Source organism: Ptychodera flava, chromosome 6 (assembly GCF_041260155.1).
Source record: "Ptychodera flava strain L36383 chromosome 6, AS_Pfla_20210202, whole genome shotgun sequence".
NCBI lineage: Eukaryota > Metazoa > Hemichordata > Enteropneusta > Ptychoderidae > Ptychodera > Ptychodera flava.
In genome coordinates this window covers 43,338,882-43,360,958 of record NC_091933.1, presented here as the reverse complement: position 1 = coordinate 43,360,958, position 22,077 = coordinate 43,338,882, and the positions used below count along the sequence as shown (strand labels likewise).

The 22,077-nt window shown below is 38.3% G+C and overlaps 1 protein-coding gene across 1 annotated transcript; it reads right to left on the bottom strand.

Annotated features, from left to right (window-relative positions):
- Nucleotides 1-17,939: 17,939 nt before the first annotated feature.
- Nucleotides 17,940-20,347, bottom strand: LOC139134358 (lectin BRA-3-like). Its single transcript, XM_070701229.1, has 3 exons — nucleotides 19,972-20,347; nucleotides 19,161-19,240; nucleotides 17,940-18,109 (listed from the first exon to the last, which is right to left on the bottom strand). Exons 1-3 carry the CDS (start codon nucleotides 20,304-20,306, stop codon nucleotides 18,081-18,083), a joined length of 444 nt encoding a protein of 147 aa, XP_070557330.1. The 5' UTR covers nucleotides 20,307-20,347; the 3' UTR covers nucleotides 17,940-18,080.
- Between the last annotated feature and the right edge of the window lie 1,730 nt (nucleotides 20,348-22,077).

The window sequence follows — 22,077 nt, the reverse complement described above, 5'->3', positions numbered from 1 at the left end:
GACCATCTTAACGGCTGGACGCCTTCAGCGGCCCTGTTCAGTAAAGTTTACTTCGTGCAATGGCCATGATCGACTCTCTTTTTACCAGTTGGCCACCTTTGGTTGCCCACAAGAATAAAGTTGACTTTACGTAATGGCCCATGACCCTCTTAACCAGAGGGCTGCCTTTGGTGAACCACTCCAATAAAGTTACTTTATACAATGTCCATGGACATAAGTTGTCTATGGAAATGAAGTGAAAAATTGCCTTACAGTCGTCCTAAGTAACAGACGTTGCATGGATGTGGCTGAGAAGTTTGTGCACTGCCATCTCTGCTACACGAATAAAGTGCGCCGCGTACCGGAGTTCAAATCCAAACCGTGCGGGTAAATTTGACAAATGGGTTTTGGTTATTTTTCAGCGGGGGGGGGGGGCGTCATCATTTTTTTCGTCTGACAAAGGGGGGGGTCATCATTTTTTCGCGAAAAATGCAGGGGGGTTCTATATTTTTTTGAACACCGGCGACAAGATTTTGCCGGCCCCCCAGGCCGTAAAAACTGAACGCTCCCTAACTACTGCCCAGCGGTGCCTCTCTTGTCTAAATTCAACGATAATAAGTCAACGTGTTCTCTTGATAGATGACCAATATGACATGAACTGGTCCAATAATCATTTTCATTCAAGATAATATATTACCAGGTCCATGGGACAATTGTGATTTACAAATTTAAGTAGGACCATCCTGAACCACTGATAGTTGGTGATGGTACCAGGTGTCCAGATGGGTAAGCGTACCCTGCTAGCATGCTGCACCCGTCAGGATTGGTCCAAAAAATTGTCTAAATATTGTATGAAAAGATACAGGATATGAATCACTGTAATAAGTCAAAGCCGGAAATGCTGTCGTTAATCATTTGAGTGACCAAGGTGTCATATTGGCCACAATGTCGTCATATCGACCGTAGAACTTTTTGAAAGTCCTAACGAGTCTTTTTGTTGTATATCCTTGTCTCAGTAATTTTGATGCCAATGAGCTGTGTCTCAGTTGAAAATCAGCGTAGGAATCACAAGCCCTACAATACCTGAGAAGTTGAGACACGTACACATCATAAGCAGGTGCAGACGGAATATTACTTGACAAGTGGGGATAATTTATGATTTCAAAATCGAAATCATCCCTTTTGTCATACAGCTTAGTGTGTAGCCCATTAGTACCCACTTGTAGGAACAGATCACGATATGAAGCAGAGTTCCTACCCTCTGTTGTTTCTTTGATTTCCAACTCATCAGGCTAAATATGATGTAAGTAATTTGATATGTCTGGATTATCTCGACTAATCAGATCATCGATATATGTGTGCTTGTTGTTAAAACGCCTTGCAAGTTTTTTAGACCCTGCTTTGTAGAGAGATTGTAGGAACTCTGCTTCATATGAATACAGAAATAAGTCTGCAAGAAGGGGTGCACAATTTGTACCCTTTGGTATGCCGATAGATTGTTGAAATGTCACACCGCCAAACTTAACAAATATGCTGTCAATTAAAAATTAAGCATTTAACAATTTCTTCATCTGTGTATTTGTGCTGGGCATCCATGTTGTTACTGAAATAACCTGACCTATGTTTGATGGTAATGTATTGGTACCTTCTACTGCCATTTTTATGCAGGAAAGCTTGTTTAACAAGAGATGACAGCCTTGTTTTAAGTTTATCGTGGGGAATTGTGGTGTATAATGTGGAAAAGTCAAATGTTCGGATTGATCTGAACTTGTTTTCTTGACTTTTAAATCAAGCAACAATTCCTTAGAATTTTTCAGTATCCACATTTGATTCAACCCACTTGTTTCATACACTTTGTCACAATATCGAAAAAGACCATTTTTGATGGTTGTTAAAATTATAGTCAATAATTGTGACAGATGTTTGGTAGTGCAATTGCTTGATCCTGCAATAAAACGTTGTTTGTAAGGGTTCTTGTGCAGTTTAGGTATTCAATACAACATAGGCAGTTTTTTGTCCTTCTCTTTCAAAGGAATGCCAAATTCATTGAGCACAGATGAATGATTTGAAAAAATGTCTTCATCAGTGAGGGAGGAAAAAGTGTAGGTTGTATTACTCTTATCTGAATGAAGGTTTAATTCATCTATTATACACTGGACATAATAGTTCTTACAGACAAAGATAATGTTGTTTGAAGCTTTGTCTGCAGGAACTACAACATATTCGTTGTGTAAAGCATCGAGGCATGCTTTGACAGATGGGTCATCTAATACTGAGGAAGTATTTACATCTTTACTGTGAGAACGGAAATGTGAAATACGTGATTTTAATTTATCTCTGACTTTGCTCAGCCAGTCAGAGAGACATTCCACATCAACTTCCTCAACTGCAGCCCACTGTCTTGCATATTTTTCGGCGGCATCCATGATAATTCTGAAATTAAATTTCCGATTAATATTTTGTGGCTCTCGATATTTTGGGCCATATTGAAAGAGTTGCCGAAGTTTACTGTTGGTGATGATGGTCAGGTCAGCAATTATTATGTGACCAAGTGGTTTATAGCAAAAGGGGGATGACAAGCAATTGCAAGTTCTGCTGTTGTTTAATGTAAAGTTGAAATATTTCAAGACATTGTTATAGTTAAAAAGTTTCCTACCAATGGTTTTTGTGTATGAGTAGGAAACTATAGGTGGTTCTTGAAATTTAAAATATGGAGGTATTTTTTCCACAACTTTCTTATCATGCAAAATATTGCTGATGTTTATTTGGTCAATCCCTTTGTTTGCAAATGGTACATGAAAAAATAAACGCTTGTCACTGTTCAAGAGTTCTGTCCTTACTGGCTTAAACAGCCGGTAATTGCTGATATCGATAATAATTTGGACTAAACGATAATCAGGGCTGTTTTGGTTGATATTCATCGTTTGAACTCTTGAGAGTAGCAATCTCAATTTCTGCAAGGAGCAAGCAAACAAAGTAGTTCTTATTTTGTGAACTCCTAACGGCTGATTAAGAATAGACAATAGATCACTGAACTTGGGAGGACTGCTGGTATTACCATGTCTATGCCCATGGCTACGTCGTCTTCTAGTGTGAGAGTTAAATAAACCCATCACATTTGCACGACTCCCCCTAGTTCTGGATAAATTCCCAGCCCTAGAATGTTATCGTTACATCCATGGGGCATAGCTGTACCAAGTTCAGTGATCCAATAGTGTTCACGTTGCTTGCGGTAGCTCCTGCTGAGCTTAGAACTATTGGAAGGATGATAAATTTTTTCCAATATTTGGACTTTCATGTTTAGTATGGAATGTCGAGGACCGTTTAAAATGAGTGTACAGGCATGTCGGCAATTATTATTTATACCTGACCTATGGCCACACATTCTCTTAGATAGTTTTCCTCCAGTCTCTCCGACATACATCAACCAACACAAAGTACAGTCAATGCCATAAATGACATGTTTAGTTTGGCAAGAGAGGTCTTCAATAGCCTTAGTGTGGTATGTCTTTTTGGATAAGTTGGAAAGACTGGAAACTAGTTGCAAAGACTGTAATTGCAACTTGTTTTGAATATTAACCGAACCGAACAGTTTGGTCTAAATTTCTGTACTTGTACGAGCGGATTTCACTGCAGTGTGTAGTTTGCTACTTTTGGATAGTTTGTGTTCTAACTGAGACAGGTTCAGAAAGCTTGGCTAGATAATTTTCTCCTTGTGTTTCTCGCTTCAATCCAATACTCAAGGTCCAAGAACCCTCTCCATTTTCTGTAATGTATCATAATTCAATTCAATTAATTCAATTCAATTCATTTTATTACCTTTTTTTTAAATCTTGACAAGTTCATTATTACAAAAACTGAAAATAGGCAAAAGGCAAATATGGATCCAGAAAAATAGCTATATGCTAATCGAGTCTGGTCCCATTCTCTTAAATATTTACATTACATATTCCACCATATGGCGCTCAGTGAAGTGAGTAGTATAAACTTTCTCAACTAATTTCGTAACAACCACTGTTTTAATGATTTTATGAACTTATACCTGTACTTATTTTAACAGTATTTGGTATATTATTCCATAACTTTGCACCCATGTACGAAATTGCAAATTGACCAAAAGAGGTATGCATTTTAGGTAAAGATAGATTCGCACCAAGTTTGAATCTAGTGTCATAACAATGATCTGCCATTTCATAATAATCTTGTATAGGAAAAGGAAAATTATGATGCAACAAGTCAAAAATAAATATCCCAACAAGAAGTTTGTGAAGTTTATAAACATCTACAATTTCCAAGTTCTGGAATAAGGGTGAGGAAGGCTCTTGGAATCCAGAAAACGTTATCGCACGTGCACACATTTTTTGAGAGATAAAAATAGTATTCAAGTATGATGAATATGTATTACCCCAGACTTCAAGACCGTACATTATATTAGGTAAAATGAAAGCATTGTATAATAAAACAAGTACATTTCTTGGAACATAATTTCTTAATTTGAATAAAATCCCTGCTTTTCTTCTTATGCATTTATTTATTTCGGCAATGTGTTCTTTCCACATTAGATGTTTATCAATTGTCACTCCGACAAATGATGCCTCCGAGGCCTCGTTAATTACAATGTTTCTGACAGACAAAACCCCTGTGGTTGATAACAATGTGCGTTTACTGTGAAAAATTACATAACTTGTTTTAGAAGTATTTATTGTCAACTTATTATCATCGCACCAGCGTGTAACATTCTTAAGATGGTGATCAACTGTAGATAGATCTACATCCATTATGTCAGCTGGAAAAGTATGAAAAAGGTTTGAATCATCTGCAAATAGTCGAAAGTCAAAGTACTTAGAAGAATTTGGTAAATCATTGATATACACTAAAAATAAAGTCGGTCCAAGTACAGATCCCTGAGGAACACCACAATTCACTGATAGTTTTTCTGACATAAATTCGTTTCTACACACATATTGGGTTCTATTGTTCAAATAATCTGTAAGCCAGAGAAGTGGGTTTCCCCTCACACCATAGTGCTGGAGTTTCGATAGTAGTACATTGTGATTAATCGTATCAAATGCCTTCGTAAAATCAATGAAACACCCATGGTTGAATGTCCTTGATCAATTTGCTGTATTAAATTATTCACAAGATTGATGAGGGATAATTTGGCACTTCGTTTCTCACGAAAGCCGTATTGGTGTTTGAAAAGAAGGCTATGCCAGTCCAAAAACTTCATAATCTGCTTATTTACAATTTTTTCCAGAATTTTACTTACTAGGGGTAAAACAGAGATCGGACGATAATATTTCGCCTAGATTACTTGTTTGCCTCGTTGTGACTGTAGCAACATTTACAAGGAAACATTTTTCGCCCAATGATCACCCTTAACATTTTCAAGATCGACAGCGTGTCAGTATGTACAAAAGTTGAAGAGATGTTCGGTTACTGAATAAGTTGACCATTTTACTTCACTCTTCATTCCTTTACATAACACTGTAAACACACACAATCAACGTAAACACGACAGCCTATCACATTAAGGTAAAATGTGTCTTGAAAATTGAAGACTTACATTTTTGCCTAAATTCTTCTTCTGGATACTTTCAACCATACTCTTTCAAAATCAAGAATAAAATTGGGTCACCATGCAAACTATACTACTAGAGAAACAAATTACCCATGATTTACCGATATTTTATATTAAAAGTAGCCACCATCCCTGTTTCAAAATTATGGAGCAGGAAAGTTTCGATTTTCGAAAAACTGTGATGGTAAAAAATGTACTATACCAGGGGTCGCGTTAACACGGTATTCCGCGTCCGGGACGCAAACTTTTTGGCTGGGACGCGGGTTCCCTTTGATGTCCGAGTCCAGGGGACCCCTAACTTGCACTGCAATGATCAATTTGTGATTTTTTTTTTCTTTTGAAAACCGCTCATACTGCTCGATTATCCGTAAGATTGACACTTTTGAACAAAAACATAGAAAGCTGATTGGAGTTTTACCGACAAAAGAAACTGGGTTCATTACGAAGTCTTTGGCGTGTCCGGCACGCCTTGTCAACAAGTCACTTGTGAACAACCCGCCGTTAATTAGATGATAATATATGCGTTGAGTTGAAAGGTCGGCGGATTGACTAAAGATGGCGGCGGTGCCCAGAAACGAAGCAAGCGCGTTCTCGCTTTTGATTTTGCTTTTAACGATAGTCGGTCTTCATCGGTGTAATCCATTCACACCGTTTCTCTTGAAACTCTTTGATTTATCCGACTCCTAGCTTGACTGTGTATAAATATGGGGATAAAACTCGTGAACGATCAGAACACTCTGACGCTGATACAGCCATGCATCGCTTCCTCACTGTGGTACCCCGTAAGTCTACTGACGAGCAACGTCCATGCCTTGGTCTTCCATGCCAGTCAGTAGCAATGGTGACGTCGGTAAGAACGGTAAAAGAGTGTTTTCGTGTGTTGATCAAGATAGTTCAACACCAACTAAGCCTGCGGCAAAGAAAGTCAATCGCCACGAGAACTTTCTTCCCAGTGGTTGTCAGTATTTCCGTGGCTAGAGTTAGCTCTGCATGGCAGGGCTGTGGGTTACCGGCGTTACACGGCCTCCCACCACAGCCCTGCAGACTGATATAGAAAGAACCGCTGGTCCACCTGCAGAAACACGGTGGGCAGTTCATCCGCCGAAAACAGGCGATTTTGAATCCAAAACTTGCATTGATCTTCGTTTTCGAGCACACCCACCTCGCCTGGGTACACGATGTGCCCAGCCGCGCTTGTAAACTCACGCAAAGCCTAATTTCACTCTCTATGCGAGGGAAGCATTCGTAACCGCCGCCATTGTTATTGTCATTCAACCCATGAGCACTCGGGCGAAAACCAGCCTTGCTAACAAAAGAGCATCGCGCGATATAGAGCTTCTAAAGTCGACGTTCTGAGAGGAGTGGAACAAGAGAAAATTGTGAAATATATAAAATGTTGAAGAGAAAAAAAAAAATTATTTTGTCAACAGAAAATAATCATCGTAGATTGTACATAGCTGAGTGGTGGTTAGAAATGATATTTATTACAGTGTGCAACATCGCGATGCTCTTTTGTTAGCAAGGCTGGTTTTCGCCCGAGTGCTCATGGGTTGAATGACAATAACAATGGTGGCGGTTACGAATGCTTCCCTCGCATAGAGAGTGAAAATTAGGCTTTGCGTGAGTTTACAAGCGCGGCTGGGCACATCGTGTACCCAGGCGAGGTGGGTGTGCTCGAAAACGAAGATCAATGCAAGTTTTGGATTCAAAATCGGCTGTTTTCGGCGGATAAACTGTCCGCCGTGTTTCTGCAGGTGGACCAGCGATTCTTTCTATATCAGTCTGCAGGGCTGTGGTGGGAGGCCGTGTAACGCCGGTAACACACAGCCCTGCCATGCAGAGCTAGGTTAGAGTATACCAATGGTGCCATGTTTTGCAAGTGGTGCAAAACGGAAAAGAAGAAGAACAAATTCACCGTCGATGGCTGTAAGAACTTCCAGAAATCTGCACTTAGTCGTCATCAAAGCCATCAAGACCATTCTGATGTTCTACTGGCTAGAGCGGGTAGGAAGGTAAGCATGGCGTTTCTTTTTTTTTGCATGAAGTTTCTCCTCTACGCCACACTACGCTGTAGCTAGCGTGACGGACGAGTTCCTCCGACAATGGGGCTGACACGAGTTTTCTGAGAGTGAATACTCGAAATCGAAGGCTTCAGGGGGGCTCAGGTAGTGATATGTTGTACAAATTCGTGTTAAGTATGCAACAGTGGTGCACATTTATGTCTGTGAACAAGGTAATGGCGTCAAAATCTTGAAGTTTACTAACACATTTTGTCAACAAATGTCAGGGAGGACGCCATCTTGGAAGTCGTCCACTCCCACACGAACGGCAGCGATCGCGTGAACGGAAATACTTGTATTTTACAGTGAATGTTGCGAAGATTAGGAAGTCAAGATAAGAGCAAAAATTTCCCCGAAACGTCTTTTTTCGCTGACGAATTAGAATTGAAAGTAACAGAATGCAAGAAGAATAAGCATATTTTTTATTATTTATTTATTTTCCTTCTCTCTTTTTTGTTGCTGCAGCCACTGAGAAGTCATCTGACAGCCTTCAAACCCAGATGAAGTGTGTTTACTGGTTAGCAAAGGAAGAACTGCCTGCATCAAAGTTTGAGTCGTTGGTTGGGTTTTTGAAGGAGACTGGTTGCCCAAGCCTCACTGCTGTGCCAAGTGACAAGCTGTACAGTCATCACAGTTCTGTTGAAGACATGGAAGAAGCCATTGCTGAGGTGATTGACTCTGAGATAGATAGAGACATTCAGAATAGTGGTGTTTATGGCATTATGGTTGATGAAAGTGTAGATATAGCTGTCCATAAAGTTATGTCCATTGTAATTAGAATAGTGGTAGGAGGTGAAGCCAAGAATTGTTTCCTTGGAAATGTTGAGGTGCATGATGGAAAGGCAGAAACTATTACAAATGCTGTATGTGACTTTTTGACTGCTAGGAACATTCCTTTAGAGTACTTTGTAGGTTTTGGTAGTGATGGTGCTGCAGTCATGACTGGCAGACTAAATGGGGTTGCAGCTCGTCTTAGACGAGATGTTAACTCTTCATTGGTCTCTGTTCATTGTGCTGCACATCGTCTCAGTCTTGCATCTTCCCAGGCCGCAAAGAGTATTGAGTCATTGAAGAAGTACCAACAGGTTTTGAACAATTTGTACATGTTTTTCAATTCATCACCAGTGCGTTATAACAAACTTAGAGAGATACAATCTGTATTAGATGAGGTTCAGGTTGCTTTGCAACAGCCAACACCAGTCCGTTGGCTTTCTGTATCCCATGCAGTTCAGGCTGTGCATAGGTGCTGGATAGTTTGGTTACAACTTCGGAAACTATTTATTCTGAGTGTAACAATTCTGTCGCTAAGGGTTTGTTGTCAGAGATAACCAGTTACAGTTTTGTATCAATTACTGCATTACTTATGGATGTTTTACCTGTAGTGTCAAATCTTTCCAAAGTTTTTCAGAGAGAGCATGTAGACTGGTCAGTTATCAAACCCAAGTTACAGATAGCTATTTCACTCTTCAGGATATGTCAAAGACACCTGCTTTGATGAGACATCTTTCGCAGTTCAAGCTTGAGTGTAATGAATTCATGTACTTTTCGAAAGGCAGAGAGTTGAGGTCTGCTGGTAGAAATGTTGATATTGACAAGTTGTGTAATACTTACATTGAAAGCCTTGTTTGTAATTTGTCTGATAGATTTCCTCAAAATGACATGGATATTTTGCAGTGTTTTGATGCAGTCTTTAACCCCATATGTGTACCTTTGGAAACCAGTCAGCTGTGCTCTTATGCTGACAAAGAGTTTGAGAAGATTGTCACTCATTTCAGTAGCATGGTAGACAAAGATAGGGCAACTGATTGTTTCATTGAGTATAAGTATTTGTTGCACTGTCATAGAAGCTTGTCATTTCAGCAGTTTTGTAGATTGTTACTTTGTCAGCACCAGGATGATTTTCCAGACTTTTGTAAGTTAGCATCAATAGCTTTGGTTATACCACTGTCCAGTGTACCTTGTGAGCGGGCCTTTTCATGCCAGAACAGAATCAAAACTAAGTTAAGAAATCGTTTAACACCAGCCCATTTATCAACGTTGATGAAAATTTCACTAGAGGGTAAAGAGAGATCTGAGTTCAATTTTCTTCAAGCTGTGTCAAACTTTAATGAACAGAAAGCTAGGAGGAAGTTTGCTTTGTAAAATAGAAAAAGAAAATAAAAAAATGAATGTGGAAATACACTTACATTGTATAACTGATTTTGCTTATGAGTGTGCGGGTATGTGCGTGTGTATGTAAATTGGAAAAATGAGGACCCACAAAAATATTTTGGGACCCCTAATTTTCACAAGGAAAGGGGTCCCAGGGACCCCAACATTCTGAGAACTAGCGCAACCCCTGCTATACCAAGAGCTTTAAAATCAGCCCCAACAAGAGGTAGATCAGAGAACAATTGCACCTGACGATAACAAATAGAGATTACGTTCACGTGGGCTAGACTATTCAGCTTAGGCCAAGACCCGGGAGCATTGATATTTTGTGTGTGTCCGTTTTGCTGTGTTTGTTGATTTCAAAAGCTTACAGATAGGTTTTCTGTTGAGTGAACGTTCCTGAACAGCACACATACAAACAGTGACTCATAAACTAAATAATGATCACAAACGGGCCATTCAAGTAATGATTATGACATGATTTATTCTGACTATCAGTAAACTGAACGTTACAATTGATTTGAATTAGTAATCATCATAAATTCTACAAGTACACTGTATTAAATGTGATCCGAGACTTTGATAATAATCAGTTGATTAATCTACTTCCCAACAAGAGCTGGAGCCACTGGAGCTTCGCTACAACAACAGTGGTCTAAAAGATGTGGAAAATATTAATATTAATGTCATGTATAATTATAGTCAAACTGTGCATCAGGTGAATCCATAGGTTATTATATCTGTATACGATACGACGTTTTAAATCCTAACTAGAGTCTTCGCTGCCTACCGCCAGTTGCCAAACAAATCGTTTTCCTAGTGCAAGCTTTTATATGTCACATCGTCTGAAATTTAATTAATTGCACAGCGAATGCTCAGTTTATATCAAACTTACTTGGAATTTCGCAGATGCATCCTTTGGGCCTAAAATTGCAGTATTCGTCATCCCATAAGCCATTATGACCAAATCTGTACCTGAAACAAACAGACGTAAAATGTAAGAACGGTGGACACCTATAAGTTGTGTTCGATGTCGATATATGACACGACCGAAATTAAGCAAACAGAAGCTTTCCTTCAGCACGTGCTAGATACATTCTTTGTGCTTCACACCACAAAGTTGAACCAGCTTTCCCATGAGATAGTTGCGACCAAATAATTACGGTATTGACATTCATGATCTACCAGGGGAACAGTTTTAGGCCGTAATTCTTTCTTATCATCATTATAATTGTTTATTTCTGTCCATAAAATGTGCAAAATTTAAGGCAATTTTACAATGGCGGCCAGTCAATAGATGTATCACCCTATGACATCACCCGGTCACATCTATTCACGTGTTCTTCTCAACCACGAACCAAAACATTACCAACACACTTAACAAGGAGTACGATACACAGCATAACTTTCCTTTGAAAATATTATTAAAAGAATATGCGTATTTTGCAGTAAAAATTATTGCATGTTTTTCAGATTGACTACCATGTTGCCAATCTTTGACTTGCAATACTTTGGTATTGTCACGATCCTGAGTACGACTAGATATGAGATCTTCCTAGTTTCAATTCCATATTCCATTGACATGAAAGGCTGCTTCTTCCCTGAGACTGACGAATGTCATCTGAAATTATCTTTTGACTCGATGTCGTTTCAAACTCATCTTGCAGAATGTAGGAACAATAGGATACTGACTGCTTCGGCAAAGTTCATCACCACTAATATAGCGATTTAGTATGTCTATAAAAGATAATCCCTTGACCATCTGGCTTTACTTCTCTTAGTCGTTGCCTGAAAATTAATTTTGGCCTTGGGACGAAGCTAGCGTATTGTAAATAAAGTAAGAATGAAAGTTTATCTTCAACAAAAAGGAACAGGCAAACTAATGCTGGCTGACGTTTGGATATAATGTCACTCATTTTAGAGGGCCTCCGAATTCAAAAATATAATGTGGCTGTTTATGTCTGCTATTTTATTCAACTTATCGACATGTACAGAAAAATTTAAAATAGAAAATGTAACTCACTGGTAAGTAAGTCAAGCGTTTCAAGGTCTTGGACAACCATTCGACCTTTGGTACTCAGACTTTGCTCTGCAATCAGACCCTTAGACCAGCTGAATCACTAAGGCACCGCGAGTTCAAAACCAAGTTAAGAATGATTTGACTAAGTTTCAAGTTCACTGGATTAAATTCCTTTGACTACAATAAAATTATGTTAAAGTGATCTGAATTGATCTACAGTGACTGTCACACCATAAAATACGAATAAGTGCGTTTTTCTGTTTTCAACGAGCACAAAACGAAAGGCAAATGGAAATATTATGAAAATCAATTTCTACATTAGACAGATATGCATTACACTTCACGCGTTTGCCTTTACTAAAGGTGGCTCGCGTGGACAAAAAAGCGCCTCTCTATCAATAATATTTCGGGGTATGTTAATTGCTCTTTTTGATACTCTAGTAAGGGTGAGGTAAAAATTTCCGTTTTCTTTAAATTATTTTAGCCTTGAGTTTTTACACTCATTTTAATGGCAGAAAAACAAAAACTACCACAATCGTTGCAATATTTTACGTAATTATCAGTACATGAAGAACTTCCTTTAAAAATTGAGTGAAGTGAACTAAAAGCTCTACACAGCCTTATATCGATAAATCAATATTATTGCGTGTGCCTTCAGCTATAACCAACATGTGTGAGGGACGAACCGATGGATCTTAGCCTTGAAGGGCTAGTTTCCAAATGCCTGCAATGCAACGTTAACAAATGCATTACCACTGAATTAAAACTCTAAATCTGAGCTATTGACAATCCCGTCAATTTTATGTGATTGTTTTCAATTTGTTCAGAGATTGGGTCAGTATTGTGAGCTTAAATGCCATCTACTTACATGATCATCTGGCCTATTTCTCGATATGTATAGCGCGTAATTCAAAGTTTTGTATGGATGTAAATAACCACAACCCCCTCAAGCAACTGAGCAAAAATAGCCTCTAGCTTTTGAAAAAATAACCTCTAGGTATTGATTATCCGCACTGCAACTTGATTATCACAAAATATTTGCACCTTGTTACAATCCCAGAGATGGCCCCATATTTTGACGAAAACTGTAGCAACGAACTGCTTTGGTGCATTGATGTGGTTTCTGTCAAAGATGTGATGTAATCCATACATAAAATACATATTCATCTCTAAAGAGACCACTTATACTTGTCAGACACGCGTTACATGACAGTGTATATGAGATGTCCCAGTCAGAAATATTTATCATTGATATCCCATTACATGTATTCATGAACTCCATCCAACTCAATAAATCAACCATAAGACTGATGATTGGAACGACTCATAGTGCGGAGTAGCTCCAACATTCGAGCCAGGACTAGTCGGTCTGGTTTTACACACTTGGCAATGAACGCCAACTTGGCTATGAGAGACTTAACTGCTGTTTAGTTGTGAGTTTACCATTTTGCTGAAGTAAAAGCTCGTTTCCAACCTTACAAGCCTGTCAGGGTTATCTCTTTAGTCATGGTAACTGTGTCAAGAGGTATCCCTAGAAATTTCATCCAAATTGTTGCTGCTACTGCCATATGAGTAGAGTCTTGTAATTCTCACGCTGAAACACTGTCTTTAGCATTAAAAGAGCATCTTAGCTCCGTTAGGAGTCTTAGACCCCCCCCCCCCAAAAAAAAAATCATCAAGGTAATCGACACATTCGTAACTCTCTCAGCTGAAAATGAATGTATAGATCAGCTGTGTGTAATCCAAACGGTAACACCAAGTCGAAAAACAAGAGATCATCCCATTTACAACCTAACAGATTTCAGTCTTTTTGATCCAAAGATTTGTTTATATGCCCTGCTAAGGGCACATGACAACAAATGGCAACATTTACGTCTGTGAGTTATTTCTACAATGAAGCTGCGGTACTGGAGTTGTACCAGTTCCTCCAAATATTCGCCTTTTGGTATACCATCGTCTACTGAATTATTTGGGGGAAACTAAGATGGAAAACAATCCCCCTTGACAGGAATGACTTTCTATTCAACCGTCTGTATGGGGATAAGATTAATGGAAAAGTTAAAGGATTTCTCCGCAAACGCTCCCATTATGGCCCCATCTGTTTCCATTACAATCAAACTGTCAACATGTCCAGCATGACAAAGTTGTGAGGGATGATTTCTTATGATGCTAATTGGTAAATCATGCACTGTATAATTTACTGGTCAATCTAGTAATCGCAAATAATTTTGTCATAGTACTGTTGTAATTCACCAAACCAAATCGGTATCTGTAAATTTGACGGTACTGGAATTAAGCAAACCTGAAAATTTGGTAAGCCTGACTTGGCGACAGTTCCATGACATTTCCATGCAGTGCAATCACTTTCTGCAATTAAAAGGTGACTCTGGGGGCCATATGCCTTGATTTAGCGTTGTGTTTTGCTGAATCTGAAATTGTTATAAACCAGCATCTGTTTATATCATATATGTCTCCAATGCTGACCTTATTGGCCATTTCTGGTATTTTATCCAGTGTGCTTTAGCTCTTGGTGAAATTTAACTCAAGATTGCTATTTTGTGTAATATCCATCAAATCGTCTAGCATCACGAAACTGTCGAGTTGACACCCATGTTGTCAACACCAGGCACACTAGCTCTGGGTGTAGCCATAACTGTGGTGTTGTACGGGGTGGTGGAGGCGTTAAAAGTCGTAAAAGTCAAAATCTGCCCGTGAAAGGCAGGAATCCCGTCTGAAAACACCACAGCTATGGACCCACAGCTACAGGCACACTAACAGATTGACCATATCTTGAATCAGTTGCTAGCTACTTTATTCGTGAGCATGGTGAGAATCGATTAATCTCTCACCATACAACAAGACAAATGGGTTTGACTATGCTATCCTGAACGGTAACAGGACAGTTACCCCCGGACATTTAGTCCTCGGACATTTGCCACCTACCATTTAACCCCCCCCCCCCCCTGCCCGCTTTTTACCAGCGGACACTTACCACTCGGACACATAACCACACAAGACATTTACCACCAGGACAATTACTCCTTCTCTTAAAAATTAATGTTAAAGGATGTCTGATTCATTATCTTTATTGTATCGTATTGTATTGTATATGTTGGTGATAAAGGAATTAGTGTAAGCATTTTATGAAACACTAACACATATTCTACTCGTGAAACACGAAACTGAAGATGTGTGTAACTTTCGATGCAACCCGGTTTTGACTATAAAAAAGACAAAAATAGAAGAAGAGACAAATATTATTAATTGCCTAATGTTAAGGTCAGGGTTAGGTTTAGGGTAAGGCAACAAAATGATTCGTAGAGAGATATCATTTTAGTCCGTTAACACCATATAGTTGTTATTTTATTGTCATTCACAAACACTGTTTTACAAGACTCGCCATTTTTAAGGCACTATTCCCAGTATATTGGAAGGGTCACCATTTTTCAGTAACCGATGATGCGTGATTTATTTTTAACGTTCACTGATGCTTACTCCGTAGAATTTGAATCATTTTTTACTTTGACTGTTTTTATTCTGCAGAAATTTTCATCATTTTAACAATTTACATTTTTACCTAATTTGATTGTTTTTACATTTTACGTTTGTTGTCTTGCTTTGCTGGTATTTTACCGATTTCAATGTGTGAAGCACACTGAGACGTTTGTGTATTGCGTTTTTAAAGAAATATATATTATTATTATTATATTATAATTATTCATTTATAGTATTCATTTATTATATAATGCATGGTTAGGCATACAGTGCCAAGTTCAAGATTAACATTTCAACTGACAGCCGCAGACAACTCCGCGTGGCGTAGTGATCAGAGAGGGGTCTTTAGTATCGGGCGTCCGTGTTCGCTTCCCTGATAGGCATAGGGTAAAAATTAGAATGTAAGGTAACACTTGCCAGGCCATAGCAAAAGGTAGATCATGTGGCACCCACCAGGAGACAGAACTAGCAAAGATGCAAACGCAGTCTTCGCGATTGTTCGGGAACCTTCTTTTTTCATCGTTTCTCATTTGACATAATTTTCGACGAAGCAATATTGTTGTTATAAATAGTATTAGGGGTAAATATCCGGGTGGTAAATGTCTTTGGGGTAAATGCCTCGATGGTAAATGGTTGGCGGTAATAAGCCGGGGGGTAAATGTCTGGTGGTGACTGTCCAGAGGGTATTTGTCTGGGTTCTAACTATCCTTGAACCTCATGAACAATCACAGTTACACGTGTCAGATCACAAATGCAAATTGAAACTTAACAAGCATCATTTTATTGTAATTCAGTTTGTGTTCTGGTTTGTCTGCCTGCAATGGCCCACCCCGCTACATCATATAACCATAGAAAGTAAAATTGAATTATAATAAACAAGAAATGAACTCATTCACGGAGAGAGGCCACTAGTATATCAGAATACTTTAGTTGTAGCTCGGGCTGAGTTCCAATTTTGTAAATAAAGCCATCAGTTTTACCGACGTGTTCATCCTCAATTATACAAGTATTGCGGTCCCGTGGTACCCCGATGTCTGGTGATGACTGGACATCATACAACTACTGTTCTCAATAGAAAGGTCGAAGCAAAAGCAAGAGTGATGGTAAATTGAGTTGCGACAGTAGATAGCGGTTCAAAAATTGAAACGTCAACTTTTCCTAAATGTACTCTTTCCTACCACACAGCAACATACTATGGCTAGGCTACCCACAAAAAAGTTACAATTTTCCCTGTTAATTAAGGTTCCAAGACAACAAATTGACCTTTTTAATGTAACAATTCTCTGGTGGTTAATAAACTCGGAAGCCCCGTTAATTATAATTTTCTGAAAGCCTAGATATAGGGGAACATCTTGGTAACAACACCCTTGTTGACATAACTATCACGTGAGAGGTAAATTGCATAAACTTTCAATAATCGGTTTTCCCTATGTTTTGTCTCGATACTTCAAAACATCTGGCCCAAACTTGGTGGAATGCAAGCCGTCACAACGCTCTTCCAAAGCGTGTCTCAGATTTTCTTTATCTTTCTTAGCTTTTAGCACAATTTTAATGAAATTAACTAGGGTTAAATTCACCGCTCTGGAAGTATTTCTGGCAAAACGATTGTTTAAGGAAGTTTAAAAAAATTCTGAGACACTGTTTAAAAGATCCTTAGGACAGCTTGCACTCACACAAATTTCAGCCACATATCTCAAAGCATTGAAACAAAACATAGGGAAAACCGATTTTTGAAAGGTTATGCAAATTACCTGTCAGGTGATAATAATATCAACATTGGTGACAAAAATGTTCTCCTATATCTAGGCTTTCCGAAAATATACAATTTACGGGGTTCCTGAGCTTATTAAACACTAGAGAATTGTTACATTAAAAAGGTCAATTTCTTGTCTTTGAACCGTAAGTATTGTAATTAAGAGATCCATATCTACAAGCCAAAAACAAGGTGACATATTTTTTTAGCCTCTCAACATACAAGACATTCATGGTTTTTGAGACCAATGCTCCCTTCTATGTGACCGGGGAAAGTTCATATTGGTATCATTCAATTTAATTTGATAAATTTGACATTGTGTAGCACTATAATCCCAGCTTCAAACAGCTGCATAATCCTACCAACTGTTTTCCAAAATAGTCTATATGATAAAACAGAATGTGAGCGTGGGTCAGGCCTGCAGGTCTGAATAGTCAATGTACTGACTCCGATATTGGAATTTCATGTCTGATATAATAGCCTCATGAATGAGAAAACAGTTAAAGAACCAGTGACCTATAGATAATACTGTTTTGTGCGTTACATGTCTATTGAATTACAAATCTAATACGTCTTAAAGGGGAAGAGGAGGAGGAGGAGGCAAAGGCAGTGTAATTAACTCCCCTCTAAGTGCTTAGATTATTATCTTTCCCCTAATTGTACACATTATACATATGGGAGGGGTTTATTACCAACATGCGGTTACGGTTGTGAACTTAAGTTGGTGTCAGTTACTTTTCTCTTTTAAATGTTCGGGAGGTTTTCATAGTTTTCTGTAATTAACTTTAGTAAATTTCTAGTAAATATGCAACTTTCCTTAAAATCGAAATATGAATATATTTCTATAATAACTGTTTGTATAAAAACAGTATAGCAAATATTTTAAGAGACGAACTAGTATTTGCAGTGCTTTAATTCTTTATTGCTCGAATCGTCTACGTTAAGATTTACAATGTAATATTGTTTCAAACGTGAAGTAGGTTTACAATCACTGATAATGCTTCACCGTCACTGTTACCGTGGCTGTCCATGGAAAGTGTCCTACTGTCCCTCACTGCAACAGCAATTCGCTGTAAGAGACAAACAGTCTTAGGGTTATTCTTCTGGTTACGCCATACAGCGATCATGCAACAATAAAATATAAACATACCCTTGAATAAGCCATATGTATATATAGGCAGGTAGGTAGGCATGTATGTATATATAATATGTATTTAGATAGACATAGACATAGATACATCCACACATAGATATATGCACACAGAAACATATATTGGTGTACATAGTCTAGACATATACACATCAATTCTCTTTCTTGAAGTTGAATATGTGGAGTATTTGTGTTTGTTTGTACGTATGTACGTATGTACGTACGTATGTATGTATGTATGTATGTATGTATGTATGTATCTATGTATGTATCTATGTATGTATCTATGTATGTATCTATGTATGTATCTATGTATCTATGTATCTATGTATGTGTGAGCAGATATGTTATAATAAGGAGATATAGATAGACATAGACACAGATACATCAACACATAGATATATGCATACATAAACAGTAATATACTGGTCCAATAATCATTTTCATTCAAGGTAATACATTACCAGGTCCATGGGACATTTGTGACATACAAATTTAAGTAGGACCATCCTGAACCACTTATAGTTAGCGGTGGTACCAGGTGTCCGGAATGGGTAAGCGTACCCTGCTAGCATGCTACACCCGTCAGGATTGGTCCAAAAATTTCCAAATATTGTATGATATGATACAGGATATGAATCACTGTAATAAATCGAAGCCGGGAATGCTGTCACTAATCATTTGAGTGACAGAAGTGTCATATTTGGCCACAATGTCGTCATATCGACCGTAGAACTCTTCGAAAGTCCCTAACGAGTCTTTTTGTTGTGTATCCCTGTCTCACTAATTTTGATGCCAATGAGCTGTGTCTCAGTTGAAAATCAGCGTAGGAATCAAAATCCCTACAATACAGGTGTACATGTTTCTGACATAAACATAGCAATGCTTATTCGTCCTCGTTGAATACGGAGAGGTTTGGTAAAAGTGAATACCATACGTTGCAATAGAATATAGAAAGAAAGGAAACTTACTTGGAATCTCGCAGATGTATCCCTTTGTTCGGAAGTTGCAATATTCGTCATCCCATAAACCATCGTGACCGAATCTGTACCTGAAGACAACGAAATAAAAAGTATCCAAAAATCACTGTTTTTATTTCACACTTTCGTCCTTCATCTTCACTCGAACTTATGTTTCTGTTGTGAAACGTTTATTCACTCCTGCCTACCACATCAATGCACAATCAACTACATATAAGATCGAAGTTCTTACCATGTACTTTACTGTAAAATTTATAAAGTCTCTTTGAATATCGAATTACTTACTCCTATAAGTGTTTTCCAATTTTAACATCACGTTCCTTTTATTTGTTGCCTTTGTTGTGCGTTGTTCAGCGTCTATAAGTACTCTTTTGGACATATTGAACTTCGTAAATGCGTTATTATGTTTTGTAATTTGTTATTAACATCATTATTGATGTTGGTGCTGATGTTATTGTTATTTATGTTGTTTTAATTTGTTGTTATTTTGTTGTTGATGATGATGTTGTTGTCGATATTGTTCTGAATAATGAAAAGTATTGCAATATTTAATTTGTCAAATTTTCATTGTATGCACAGTTGAATGTGCCTGACTTAAATCATCAATGCAAAAACTAGAGCTGTTAGATTTGAAAATATAGACTGTTAAATGTAACTAAATTTAAACATACATCTTTATAATGACGGAACCTGGCGTTAATATCATAATTTACGCCATGTACTCATTACTTTGCTTATGCTAACATAAAAATGGGTAGCATTTTTTTTTTGCACAAAATTATTAGAAATATGGTTTACATACCAAAGCTGTACACAGTCCTGCCCATCAGGATCTTTATTCATGTTGTTGTTTGGTTCACCTGGAGCCCAGTTTGTAAAGTCACCATCGCAGATGACGTTTCCATTGGTCCAAACAAATGTATTTTCGGTGACAGTATCGTTTAGACCAATAAAGAATCCAAATGATGGCTTGTTGATGCAAGGAGGTCCATCAAGGTCTTCTGCGGAGATGAAGTCCTTCACCAAGGAGTCAATATACGCGTTGTCTAAGTTAGCAAGGTAACCTCCACGTTGAGCACACTGATCTTCTGCATACGTATAGTAGGTGAACTCACCAGCGTTGGCATCTTCAGGCATTTCACAGTGCACCTCGTACCTCTTACATACACAGAAATGTGCTGAAAGCAAGAAGCTTTTCATAATGGAGATTTCTGATCTTCTCTAAATTACGTGCAGAGAAAACGAACAAAAGGGTGAACTCAGCAGTTAACGTTTAAACAAAATTTATTACGAAATAAAACTAATTGCTAAGTTAGGGATAGGATACAAGCTTTAAAGTGTGCAGACTACTTATCTCAGCTGGGACGGCAAAGCTCCAGTCTCAGAGTTGTAACAGTCAGTCGGATGAATGAACAGTCCTTTGGCTTGCAGGCTTGATTTGCACAAAGTCCACAGTATAAATCCAGCGTTGGCAGTGAAGGTCTTGAAAAGTCTTGAGAATGACTACTGCTGGAGTTTAGTAACACACAAGAGACACGATCCCAAAAGTCTGACTGGAAGCTGTGCACGTCCCTTTTATAAAGGCATATAAGAACAATCTAGAACTTTTATTGACATGCTAATTACTGTTCTAAAATTATCTCCCTTACACAACTAATCAACTTTCCAGAACATTCCAAACATGACTAATTGAATTCAAGGTTGTGAGGTCATCAAGGGCAGTGACCTTGAGAATGTTCTAGACTAATTGAACTCAGGTCATGATGAGTGTGGGGGAAATGACCTACATAACACACCCCCTCTTCAAAAAAAAGAAAATTTTTCAAAGAAAAATCTTTCTTTTACAAATGTAATCTTGAAAAGGATTAAGTACTCAAATTTTTTTTTTTTTTTTTTCTAAAGTAAAATTTCTTGAAAGTGAACAACAATAAACTCTAAATACGAGAGAGACAGTCTGCAATTAAATTGTCTCTGCCTTTGATATGTCTAATATCAAGATTAAACTCCTGTAACATTAAACTCCATCTTAGCAATCTCTGATTTTTGCCTTTAAATTTCTGCAGAAAACAAGAGGGTTGTGATCAATATAAACCACTATTGGCTGATTTGAAGAAGTAACATAAACTTCAAATGCTGTAAAGCTAATATCAAAGATAAACACTCTTTTTCAATTGTAGAGTAGTTTCTCTGAGATTTGTTTAAATTTGCGTGAAAAATAGCAAACAGGATGATCTATACCATGACTATCCTCTTGCAATAAAACAGCACCAGCAGCCGTATCACTAGCATCTACAGCTAATTTGAATGGCAAAGTGAAATCTGGTGCAGACAACACTGGGGCACTTTGCAGTATGGCTTTAAGTGTATCAAATGCCTGTTGGCATTGCTCTGACCAAACAAACTTTACTTTCTTTTAAGTAAGTTAGTCAAAGGCTCAGTAATTGTGGAGAAATTTGGACAGAATTTTCTGTAGTAACCAGCCATACCGAGAAAGCGCAAAGGAAAGCGCATCAGTTGTCGTTTGCAGTTTGGTATGGGAAAACTTGAAATGGCACTGATTTTGGCATCAACAGGTTTTACCTCACCCTGTCCTACAGTATGTCCGAGGTAAGTTACCCTCGCCCAACCAAACTCAGATTTGGCAAGGTTGACAGTCAACATTGCTTTGCTCAGTCTCTCAAAGAACTTCCGCATGAGCTTGATGTGTTCCTCCCAGGTGTCACTATACAGGACTACGTCGTCAACGTAAGCTGCACACCCGTCTAGCCCGGATATGACGTCGTTGATCATCCGTTGGAACGTTGCCGGAGAGTTCTTCATTCCGAATGGCATCACCTTGTACTGGAACAATCCGTCTGGTGTAACAAAGGCGGATATTTCACGAGCACGATCCGTCAGAGGGACTTGC